The sequence below is a fragment of the Mobula birostris genome, chromosome 3 (genome assembly GCF_030028105.1).
Source record: "Mobula birostris isolate sMobBir1 chromosome 3, sMobBir1.hap1, whole genome shotgun sequence".
NCBI lineage: Eukaryota > Metazoa > Chordata > Chondrichthyes > Myliobatiformes > Myliobatidae > Mobula > Mobula birostris.
The window spans coordinates 13,493,750-13,506,904 of record NC_092372.1 but is presented as its reverse complement, the minus strand read 5'-3'; the positions used below and the strand labels follow the sequence as shown (position 1 = coordinate 13,506,904).

The 13,155-nt window shown below is 41.1% G+C and overlaps 1 protein-coding gene across 4 annotated transcripts in view; it reads right to left on the bottom strand.

The window, feature by feature from the left end:
• The window catches only part of LOC140194900 (WD repeat-containing protein 7), a 619,189-nt gene that overhangs the window by 455,037 nt on the left and 150,997 nt on the right, over window positions 1-13,155 (bottom strand). For all 4 annotated transcript variants that reach the window (XM_072252235.1, XM_072252236.1, XM_072252237.1 and 1 more), the window contains one exon: window positions 9,915-10,129. In XM_072252235.1, the coding sequence (XP_072108336.1) occupies window positions 9,915-10,129 (215 nt within the window). The remainder of the gene's footprint in view (window positions 1-9,914; window positions 10,130-13,155) is intronic.

The window sequence follows — 13,155 nt, the reverse complement described above, 5'->3', positions numbered from 1 at the left end:
GAAATGAGACAGTGAACTGATAAAAAAACAAATACAGCATAGTCATAGTAGGATAATTCAGTTAAAAAGCAGTAACAGCCAAACAGCTAGATGCAAAAGTGAGAAAATCAGGAAGTAAGTGGGATAATGAAGGGGATGATGAAGAGGAGAATCATGAACAGGGAGAATCAAAGGTGAGAAGGTTCAAGAGGAAGCGGCAAGGATATGTGGTGTGTAGAGTGTCTGCACCTGCACAAGAGAAAGTGCCCATACAGACATGCAGTGCATACCCAAGTGCTGACAGACAACTATGTTAGTGTCCATTTAGCAGCACCTGATCAACCATTTTAGATCCCTTTGTCACTAAATGCAGACCTCACTGTCAACTCCTTTACCATAGAACCGGCAGCAAATATGCCTGTCCCAGGGTTTTAGGCTAATTGGCATTGACTTCGTCACTCAGAAAGATATGATAGGCAGATACAACACATGCAAAATGCTGGAGGAACTCAGCATGTCAGGCAGCATCTATGGAGAGAAGTCAATATTTCAGATCAAGTCCTCAAATGTTTAATCCTCTCCATAGACGCTGCTTGACCGCTGAGTTCCTCTAGCATTCTGCATGTGTTATGTATGATATCAGCACAAAATTCTCCAAATCCACTGCAAGGAGAGCAAACGTTTACCAGCATCCTCTGATAGATCAACATACCAGCACTGGTCAGCTTTGAAGGGCAGCCTGCATTGTTTGCATGCCCAACACCAGTCTCCCAAACTAGACATCCTAGACACAGTTCTGTAACGATACAAGATTACCACGCAATCAAACAGGAATGTTCTCAAAGCCGCCTCGAATCAAAAATGTAGCATCTTCACAATTCATTAAAATCTGTGGCCATGACTGCTCAGTGTGGAGGCACTCAGAAGGCACATAGTTCCTCAAGTACACGTGTTCAGAGCAGACAGAAGGTCAGTGTAATGGTGAAATGCCCTGATTTAAGCATCAGGCCAGATTGAAAAAGTCATGGTGTCAGGTGCAGAGGTGAGTTCACTTGCTGCTCGGTGACGTTTACTCATCTCTGAGCTGAGCTAAGGCTGTGATCTGCAACTAATGGGCTCCTGGACTGGCTGCAGTGATGATTCACTTCAGGGCTGTGAAATCAGTTTTGTGAACTTAATTTCTGAATGTTATTTGCCTACTCTTTATTGTTTGCATGACTTGTTCTTTTTGTTTTGCACATTAGGTTCTTCTTTTTAAATAGGTTCTATTTGGTTTCTTTGTTTGATAACTGCCTGTAAGGAGATGAATCTCAAGGTTCTATACAGTACACATACTTTAATAACAAATGTACTTGGAACTTTGAATTTTGTAAGAGATGCATGACCTCCTACCCACTCACACCGTCAGGCAGCTCTTCCGCTGTGTCTACTGGTTGGTTTCACATTAGTCTCATCGGTCAGCTCAGTGGAGGACATCAGTAAGGAAGGACAAATAGCTTCAAGAACAATCTGAAATCATCTTTGAAATCATAAAGACAAGTTTGATTTTCAGCCCAAAAGGAGCAAAATTTCAGGCATGAAATTGCACACCACACAGTATTGGCATGGATTCAGGAAATCTATATCCCATATTTTTTGCATGAAGCTGCAATAGGTATCTTTACAAAGCTCAAAGAAAATCAGGCAGAGTGCAAAAAAAATGTGCATTATAACCACACAAACTTTATTAATCCTTTACGCTGAAAGTCTGAATTATATCATACTCTACAAATGCTTTAGTACAAATTTCAAGGAAATTCTACGGTATTTTTCACAGTCCGAATCATCTAGACTATTTTGCTTCAAAAGGACTACAATACATGGATAACACAATAGAAAGACAAAAAACCGTAAGACATAGGAGCAGAATTAGGCCATTCAGCCCATCTAGTCTGCTCTGCCATTCAACCTTGGTTGATTTATTTTCTGCCTCAATCCTATTCTCCTGCCTGCTCACTGTAACCTTATCAATCAAGAATCAATCAACATCTGCTTTAAATGTACCCAATGACTTGGCCTCCACAGCCGTCTGTGGTGATGAATTCCACAAATTCACCACCCTCTGGCTAACGAAATTCTTCATCTTTATTCTAAAGGGACGCTCCTTATATTCTGATATTCTGCCTCTGGTTCTAGTCTCCCACACCACTGGAAACATCCTCTCCACATCCACTCTATCTAAGCCTTTAAATATTTGATAGGTTTCAATAAGATCCACCCTCATTCTTCTAAAGTCCAGAGAATACAGGCCCAGGGTTATCAAATGCTCCTCATACGTTAATCTTTTCTCTCCCAAGATCACTCTCATGAACATCCTCTGGATTCTCTCCAATGCCAGCATATCTGTTCTAAGATAAGGGACCCTAAACTGCTTAAAATACTCCTAGTTGGTTTGACCAATGCCTTAAAAGGCCTCAGCATACTGAGCAACACACACATACTGAACATACTGTAAGACGTACTGAGTAAGATCTCTGGCTGCATAGGAGGTTGCTGCATATCCAATTTCTGTAGTAAACTCAGAATTTTAAGATAAGATTTAAATGAATGCAGGACAAGTATTATAAGGAAAGAAAGGCTTGTCTGCCCATGTTCAAGAGTTACTTTCTTCACGGTTAATAGTTTTCAAAACAGAAGAGAGGTACTAAACCAGTCTTTTTAGAGAAAATCATGTAGCTATTGGAGCACTCCCAAAGCATCAAATGAAATGTTATTCAAAGATTCAAAGTACATTTACTATCAATGTACGTATGCAGTATACAACCCTGAAATTCATCTTCTCCGCAGATAGCCACAAAACAAAGATTACAATGAAACACAAAGGAAAACACCAAACCCCCCCCCCCAAGTGCAAGAAAAAGAACAAATCACGCAAACTGCAAAACAAGCGAGAAACACAGAATAGAAAACATCGAACTACAGAATCATTGAAACAGCCTAGGAACGATCAGTTTAGCTCATACAGATTGCCAAAACTTTAGATTTGACCAATAACCTGCTGTCGACTAGCTTCAGCTAAAATGTATCTGTGGGGTCATTACCATTGGTTTCGGTGTTTAATATACCAAATCACAAGGGTGAGGAGGATGTAGAAGAAAGTAGCCACTGTTCTTCCCTATTCACATGACTCCCACAAAGAGCACAGTTTAGCACATCTGCACAGACAAACAGGACCACGTCCTTTTTTGTTTCACTGCTAAATTAATTCAAATTCCGTTTTGTTTCCAATTGTATTAATTATAGGCAATACACACATGAAATAAAATCAAATGCATTTAAGCCAAGAGGAAAGTTTAAAGGAGATGTGTGGAGCACCTTTTTCCCCCCCTCACACAAAGTGTGGTAGATGCCTGCAGCAGGCTGCTGGGCAAAGTGGTAGAAGCAGACACAATCATGTGTTTAAGAAGCTGTAATGATTGTGCAGGGAATGGAGGGATATGGATCATCCACAAGCAAATGAGAATCTGTTTCATTCATTATCGTGTACAGCACAATTACTGTGGGCTGAACAGCCTGCTCCTCGGCTGCAATGTTCTGTTCTATAAAGTCACTATAATCTTCCTGACCTATAAAAGATATGTAACACATTTTATCTTCCTTCATTCATAAATGTATTTATTTTGTTTAGATACAGCTCGAAATAGGCCCTTTCAGCCCTTTGAGCCTCACCACCCAGCAATCCCCCAATTTAATCCTAGCCTAATCACAGAAAGATTTACAATGACTAATTAATCTATCAATTGGTATGTCTTTGGATTGTGAGTAGAAAGCAAGAACATCCGGATGAACCCCAGGCCCGCACTGAAAAGAGTTCTGCTAACCACTACGCTACCATGCCACCCACACACTCCAAGGCATTATATTACCCACTTAAAACTCATTACTTATTGCTCATTTAAAATTTTAAATTTTTTAAATTACTACCCGAACTGAATGTTTGCATAGATTCCAGCATAATTAATATCTAGGGAGAAGACATTAAGATCTAGAGAGATCTAGGGAGAATATGCTAATATATCCAGAGTATTAAATTCAGATTATTAAAAAGAAAAAAAACATTGATGGCCCCGCCCTGTACTTGTAAAAATGCTATCCCCTTCTCTCCATTCCTCCACCTCCACCGCATTTCTTAGTGCTTTCCGCAGAGGTTGCTCCCTAAGCGACTCCCTTGTCCATTCATCCCTCCCCACTGATCTCCCTCCTGACACTTATCCTTGCAAGCGGAACAAGTGCCTCACCTGCCCCTACACCTCCTCTCTAACTATCATTCAGGGTCCCAAACAGTCCTTCCAGGTGAGGGAACACTTCACCTGTGAGAGTCAGGTTAATCTGCTGTATCCAGTGAGGCCTCCTGTATATCGGTGAGACCCAACATAGATTGGGAAACTGCTTTGCCAAGCACTTATGGTCCATCTGCCAGAAAAAGCTGGATCACCCAGCGGCCACCCATTTCAATTCTACTTCTTATTCTGACGTCAGTCCATGGCCTCCTCTACTGCCATAATGTGGCCACACTCAGCTGGAGGAACAACACTTTATATTCCCTTTGGGTAGCTGCCAACTTGATGGCATGAACATTCATTCCTTGAGCTTCCAGTAATTGACCCCCCCCTCACACACCTGCTCTTTCATCATTTCCCATTCCCCTCTTTCACCTTATCTCTTTTCCTACCCATCACCTCCCTCTGATGCTCCTCCCCCTTCCCTTTCTTCCATGGCCTTCTGTCCTCTCTTATTAGATTCCCCCTTCCCCAGCCCTGCACCTCTTTCACCAATCAACTTCCCAGCTCTTTACTTCATTCTTCCCCTTCTCCCGGTTTCACCTAACCTTGTACCTCTTCCTTTCCTCCTCCCACCTTCTTACTCTAACTTCTAATTTCCTTTTTCCAGTCTTGATCAAGGGTCTCAGCCCGAAATATCGACTCTTTACTCTTTTCTATAGCTGCTGACTGACCTGTTGAGTTCCTGCAACATTTTGTGTGTATTACATCGATCTTGTGTAATGCTTAACCATGTGAGATGCCTATACAGTACATTTTTTCTAATATTACATTCTCAGTTTTATTGTAATAATATGTGCCAAGAAGGCCCACCAGCACCTTTACTTCCTGAGAAAACTAAAGAAATTTGGCCTGTCCCCGAAAACCGTCACTAATTTTTATAGATGCACTGTAGAAACCATTCTTCTAGGGTGCATCACAACCTGGTATGGAAATTGTCCTGTCCAAGACCGGAAGAAGCTGCAGAAGATCATGAACACGGCGCAGCCCATCACACAAACTAATCTTCTGTTCTTGTACTCACTTTACACCGCACGCTGTCGGAGCAGTGCTGCCAAGATAATCAAGGACACAACCCATCCAGCCAACACACTTTTTGTCCCTCTTCCCTCCGGGAGAAGGCTCAGGAGCTTGAAGACTCGTATGGCCAGATTTGGGAACAGCTTCTTTCCAACTGTGATAAGACTGCTGAACGGATCTTGACCCGGATCTGGGCCGTACCCTACAAGTATCCGGACCTGCCTATCGGTTTTTTTGCACTACATTACTTTCCATTTTTCTATTTTCTATTTATCATTTATAATTTAAATGTTTAATATTTACTATCGATTTGTAATTCAGGGAGCGGGAAGTGCAGAATCAAATATCGCTGTGATGATTGTACGTTTTAGTATCAATTGTTCGGCAACAATAAAGTATAAAGGTTTTTGAGAATGTGGCACAAATTTATATAATTAGCAAAGTGGGCATTTAAATAGCTCTGTTCTTCGACATTAAATATGAATTGCATATGAGTATTTAAAAGGCAATCACAGATTTGAAGTGTTGCGAGCAAAAGATTTCATTGCACCCCAGTGTATATGGCAATAAAAAATCTGCTCTGTGTAACCGCATTTATCTACATGTATATGATATTGCTCATTCAACATGTGCATTAAACATAGTGCTACCATTATAAGTCCCACTTTTATTTTCTATGTGAATTTTTTATAGTGTTGTTTTAATACACAATTAGAGTTAATAGCATTAGAAATGGCAAGCATGACTCAGGTTTCTACACATGAGAATTTATCATCTGTGGGGTATAGTGCAGCTGCAATGGTTTTTATTATCTGTGTGGTGACAATTATGACAATGAAGAGTTTATCACTTTTCTGAAACACAGACGTAAACCATATAACCATATAACAATTACAGCACGGAAACAGGCCATCTCGGCCCTTCTAGTCCATGCTGAACTCTTACCCTATCCTAGTCCCACCGACCTGCACTCAGCCCATAACCCTCCATTCCTTTCCTGTCCATATATCTATCCAATTTAACTTTAAACGACAACATAGAACCTGCATCAACCACTTCTGCTGGAAGCTCATTCCACACAGCTACCACTCTCTGAGTAAAGAAGTTCCCCCTCATGTTACCCCTAAACTTTTGTCCTCTAATTCTCAACCCATGCCCTCTTGTTTGAATCTTCCCCACTCTAATGGAAAAAGTCTAACCACGTCAACTCTATCTATCCCCCTTATAATTTTAATTACCTCTATCAGGTCTGCCCTCAACCTTCTAAGCTCCAAAGAATAAAGACCTAACTTGTTCAACCTTTCTCTGTAACTTGGGAGATGAAACCCAGGCAACATTTTACTAAGCTTCCTGTGTACTCTCTCAATTTTATTGACTTCTTTCCTATAATTCGGTGACCAGAATTGTACACAATACTCCAGATTTGGCCTTACCAATGCCTTATACAAATTCAACATTACATCCCAACAACAGGAATTCTGCAGATGCTGGAAATTCAAGCAACACACATAAAAGTTGCTGGTGAACGCAGCAGGCCAGGCAGCATCTGTAGGAAGAGGTGCGGTCGACTTTACAGACCGAGACCCTTCGTCAGGACTAGACCTGACGAAGGGTCTCGGCCTGAAACGTCGACTGCACCTCTTCCTACAGATGCTGTCTGGCCTGCTGCGTTCACCAGCAACTTTTATGTGTGTTGATTACATCCCAACTCCTATACTCAATGCTCTGATTAATAAAGGCCAACAAACCAAAAGCTTTCTTCACCACCCTGTCCACATGAGATTCCATCTTCAGGGAACTATGAATAAACACTATTGAAAATTCTTCAGTATTCCTTTACAAAAGTTGAAACTAGTATTGAAAAGCAATCTCTAAAAAAAACACAGATAACTTGCGGTTGAAAGGGGATTCCTGTGTCTGGAGCATATCATAAACAAGGCTTTTAAAACATAACTTAATAAAAATAGTTTACAGGAAGCTTCCAGGTTACAAGCCAATGATTTGGATTTTCAGCATTTTAAAGAGAATCATCTTGGAAAATCAAAGGCATGAAATATTTGTTGAATTATTTGAGTTGTGGCATTTTTGCAGAATGAAGAGAGCTTTTTTAAATGTCGAATCCGCAGTTGGTTGAATTTTTTAATTGAATGTTAAGTATTTACTTTTAGTTGCCTTTATACTCATACTATAAGACCTTAAATAGAATTAAACTGCTCGGTGACTTCTGACTAACAAAACAAGAAAAACAACAGACTTTTTCCAGCAAATGATCATTGCAAGTAATATTCCGTAACTTCCCTTTGGACTTGAAGGCAATTCCGAAGTGAGGTGAGGCGAGGCGCAGGCCCATTGCCAAGAGTGAGGATGACCAAGGTTCGATCACTTTAAGCACCAGGCCAAATCGAAAAGGTTGGTACAGGCCAAATGAGGTGGCGAGGTCCAGGCCCCAGAATCATTCAGGGCGAATGAACCCTATATTTGGATGGAGATTTAAGCACAGGGCTGAATCACCAAGGTCAGGCACTGGTCATTTCTAATGACCAGTGTGCCCAAAAGTCTTGTGTTGTGCAATATTTTTGGCCAGTGACAACAACATGGGCACATCAATAATTTCTTCAATCAAAACAGTATAAACAAGACAGTTCTAAAATCTACAGACAAATCATCGTAAACTTCACATTACCAACACTGTCCACATCAGAAACCAGAAAAGAACGTGTGATTATGTACGATCATGAAATATACTTAATATGCCAACGGGGTAGAGGGTGGCAACCTTTTGTGTGCAATTTAAATTCCTTTGTGTGCTAGTAGCAAAAGATGTGTGCGCACACACCTTAGAGAAAACACTGGGTACAGGCTGAATCGAGGTGGCAAGGTCAGGCCCCAGAGTGTATCAAGGTGATTGAACCCGATGCTTGGATGTTGATTTAGGCACTGGGCCAGATTGAAAAGGTCAAGGTGTCGGGGTCCGAGGCGGGGAACAGACTGGTTCAGATCACTGCTCCACGATGTTTACTCAGAATGTTATTCATTCAGAATGCTATTTGCTTGCAGTTATTGTTTGCATGATCAGTTCCCCCCCCCGCCCCCCCGCACATTGGGTGTTTGATGGTCTTTTTTTTAAATGGATTCTTTTGGGTTTCTTTGTTTCATGGCTGCTGTTAGAAGACAAATCTCAAAGTTGTATAATATACAAATACTTTGATAATAAATGTACTTTGACCTTTGAAATTCGATCACGGCTGACTTATTTTTCCACAGCTCCATCCTCTTGCATCCTTCCTGTAACCTACAACATCCTTATACTAGTTTATCTATATTTTTCCCAGAATCCCAAAAAATTACATTTCTAAGCACCTTCCAAGTTTCTTTACACAATATACAACTTTATTTCCCAAGCCTGGGTTCTCTCTCTGATTTGTTCTACATTCTGCTGCAATGTTGACTTTATTTTTAGTTCAATTATTTTTTTTAAAAATCTTTTTACGTTCACAAATGTACTGCTCCTGGGCTAGTGTGGATCCAAGAGATTGAAGAGACTCCTTCTATGCCACAACACATTTAGTGGCCACTTTATTAGGTACACCTGCTTATTAATACAAATATCTAATCAGCCAATCACATGGCAACTCAATGCATAAAAAACATGTAGACATGGCCAAGAGGTTCAGTTGTTGTTCAGACCAAACATCAACACGGGGAACAAATGTGATCTAAGTGACTTTGACTGTGAAATGATTGTTGGTGCCACACAGAGTGGTTTGAGTATCTCAGAAACTGTAGATCCCCTGGGATTTTCACGCACAACAGTCTCTAGAATTTACTGAGAATGGTGCAAAACGCAAAAAAAAAAAAATCAGTGACTGGCAGTTCTGTGGGCGAAAATGCCTTGTTAATGAGAGAGGTCAGAGGAGAATGACCCTAGAGTGGTTCAAGCTGACAGGAAACTGACAGTAACTCAAATAACCACATGTTACCACAGTGGTGTGCAGAAGAGCATCTCTGAACACACAATACATTGAACCTTGAAGTGGGTGGGCTACACCAGCAGAAAACCACAACAGGTTCCACTCCTGGACCTAATAAAGTGGTCACAGAGTTTAACAGCCAACTTATCATGTGATAAGGCATCATGTTAACTACCCATTTCCCTCCATAAGTACATCCAGACCCACTGAGCGGGAAGCATATTAGTGTTGCAGTTCGCGCATCACTTCATAGCGGCAGCACATACCGGTTGGGGCTTAATTCCCACTGTTTCATGTAAGGAGTCTGCACATTGTCCCCATGACAGCATCTGGTTTCCTCCCATATTCCAAAAATGTACAGATTAGGATTACTGAACTGCAGCATGTTACGTTGCCATCGGCAGTGTGGCGACATCTGCAGGCTGCCCAGCACAAACCTCGCTGATTTGATGTGACGGAAACGATGTATTTCACTGTATGTTTCAATGATTCAATGTACATATGACATATAAAGCTAATCTTTAATCATTTCCTCCAGGAATTTGTGCATTGTGACAGCCAGGTTTTCTAATATAATCCTCCAAACTGAAGGCACAGAGGAAATGACAGTAGGATTTTGTAATACCTTATCAGCAGCTTCAGAAGCCAAAAGGTTGGTGGCAAGTGTCTGCAATTTGTGGTGTGCCATATGTTTCAACGCTGTGAGGCTCCGTCGAGTCATGGCTTGTTTAAGGTTGACTGCCGGATGACTCAAGGTATCTACAGCAGCTGGAACAGCTTCATCACAGGCATTCAAGATTTCTATTGCAGTTATTCCCATTACACAGCGATCTAATGCACCTGCGGACAAAAAAAAAGCAATAATTGTAGTGTAGTAATTTTCAATTGCCATTAATACTGACAAAAGACTGGGAAAATGCAAACAGAAGGATAGTAATAGATACTGTGGAAGATGACCACGGTAACCAAATTTAAATAACTCATTTAAATGTGAACTTGCTTGATTTTTCCCACTCGTTCCAGTTGATACAGAAGCCTGAAGGCACACACTCAGCGATTCAGGAACAGCTTCTTCCCCTCTGCCATCGGATTCCTAAATGGACTTTGAAGCTTTGGACACTACCTCACCTTTTTAATATACAGTATTTCTGTTTTTGCACATTTTTAATAATCTATTCAATATATGTAAATGATTTACTTGTTTATTTATTATGTTTTATTTAATTTATTATTGTTTTTTTCTCTCACTCTGCTAGGTTATGTATTGCATTGAATTGTTGCTGCTAAGTTAACAAATTTCACATCACATGCCAGTGATAATAAACCTGATTCTGATTCTGAGTTTAGCATTCAAATAAACAGTGGGATTAAATAAAATATGCAATGGCCCAATAAAAGTATTATAATGCAAAATATCATGTCCCTTTCACATGTTCGTTTTAACAAATAACCAGACTAAGCTTGCCCGAACATCTTAACTCTGCACACATACAGTAACTCAAAGTTCAAAGTAAATTTATTATCAAAGCACGATTACATCACCATATACTACCTTGACATTCACTTGTAGGCATTCACATTGGAACAGAAAAATACAATGCATTCAATGAAAAACTACACACAAACAAAGCCTGACAAACAATGTGCAACAGAAGACAACATGAGCAAATAAAATATAAATAAGTAAATAAATTAAACAGAGAACATGAGTTCTTTGAAGGCGAGTCCATAAGTTGGGGTATCATTTCAGAGTTGAGGTGAGGGAAGTTATCCACGCTGGTTCAGGAGCCTGATGGCTGAGGGGTAATAACTGTACCTGAACCTGCTGGTGTGGGACCCAAGCCCTCCTTTCCGAAGACAGCAGCAAGAGGAGAGCATTGCCTGGATGGTGGGGACCCTTGATGATGGATTCAATTTTCAAGTGGAAGGTCTCCTTGTAGATGTGCTCAATGCTGGGGACAGCTTTGCCTCTGATAGACTGGGATGTGTCCACCACACTTTGTAGGCTTTTCTGCTTTTGTGTTCCCATACCAGGCAGTGATGTAACCAAGTCAGGAGACTGATTTGCATCCATAAAAGTCTGTCAAACTTTTAGATAACATGCTGAATCTATGGAGATCTCTAAGAAAATAGAGGTGCTGCTGTGCCTTCTTTGTAGTGTCACATGTGTGCTGGTCCCCTGATATAATGCCCAGGAACTTAAAGTTACCAACCCTCTACACCTCTGATCTCCTAATGATGACTGGCTCGTGGACATCTGGTACACCCCACCTAATATTATTTCTTCCATCACTATCCACAAGTTCCCAAAGCAAACTTTGATAGTCTTCCTTGCTATCCACTACACCCTCACTCTTGGTGATCCACGAATTTGTTGATCCTGTTTATCACATCATCCAGATTGCTGATATAAACGATAAACAACGGACCAAGCACTGATCCCTGCGGCACACCACTAGTCACACACAAACATCTACAACCACCTTACAGCTTCTCCCACAAAGCAATGTCTAATCCAATTTACTAACTCAAACTGAATGCCAAGTGATTAAACCTTCCTGACCAACCTCCGATGTAGATAACATCTACTCCATTGCCTTTAGCAGTGTTCCCGGTAACTTCCTCAAAAAGGCTCTATAAGGTTGGTTAGACACAACATATTATGCACAGAGCCATGGTGACTATCCCTAATTAGTCCATTTCTGTCCAAATACTCGTATATTCAGTCCCTGAGAATAACTTTCAATAACTTTCCCATGACTGATGTCAGTCTCAACAGCCTATAATTTCCTGATATATTCTTGGAACCTCTGTTAAGCAGCTGAACAATACCTCCAATTCTCTGGTACTTCACCTGTCACTGAGGACGATTTAACCATTTCTGCCAGGGCCCTGGCAACTTCTGCACTTGCCTCCTGCAGGGTCCGAGGGAACACCTCGTCAGGATTTGTCCATCCTAATTTACCAAAAGACAGTAAACACCTCCTCCTCTGTAAACTGTACAAGATCCATGAACTCTATGCTGCTTCATCTCACTTCCATAGACTCCATATCTGTGTCCTGATTCAGATACAGATGCAAAAATCAATTTAAAACCTACCCATCTTTTTTGGTTCTATGCATAGATTACCCTTCTGATCTTTCTCAGGACCAATTTTGTCCCTTGCTATCCTTTTGCACTTAACATATCTGTAGAAGTCCTTAGGATTCTCCTTCACTTAGTATGTCAGAGCAACATCATGCCTTCTTTTAGCCCTCCTAATTTTTTTCTTAAGTGTTCTCTTGCATTTCTTATACTCCTCGAGCACTGCTGAGGATATTCTACGAGTCTGTGGTGGCCAGTGCGATCATGTTTGCTGTTGCGTGCTGGGGAAGCAGGCTGAGTGTAGCAGACACCAACAGAATCAACAAACTCATTCATGAGGCCAGTGATGTTGTGGGGATGGAACTGGACTCTCTGACAGTGGTGTCTGAAAAGAGGATGCTGTCTAAGTTGCATGCCATAGAAACATAGAAAATAGGTGCAGGAGTAGGCCATTCGGCCCTTCGAGCCTGCACCGCCATTTATTATGATCATGGCTGATCATCCAACTCAGAACCCTGCACCAGCCTTCCCTCCATACCCTCTGATCCCCCTAGCCACAAGGGCCATATCTAACTCCCTCTTAAATATAGCCAATGAACTGGCTTCAACTGTTTCCTGTGGCAGAGAATTCCACAGATTCACCACTCTCTGTGTGAAGAAGTTTTTCCTAATCTCAGTCCTAAAAGGCTTCGCCTTTATCCTCAAACTGTGACCCCTCGTTCTGGACTTCCCCAACATCGAGAACAATCTTCCTGCATCTAGCCTGTCCAATCCTTTTAGG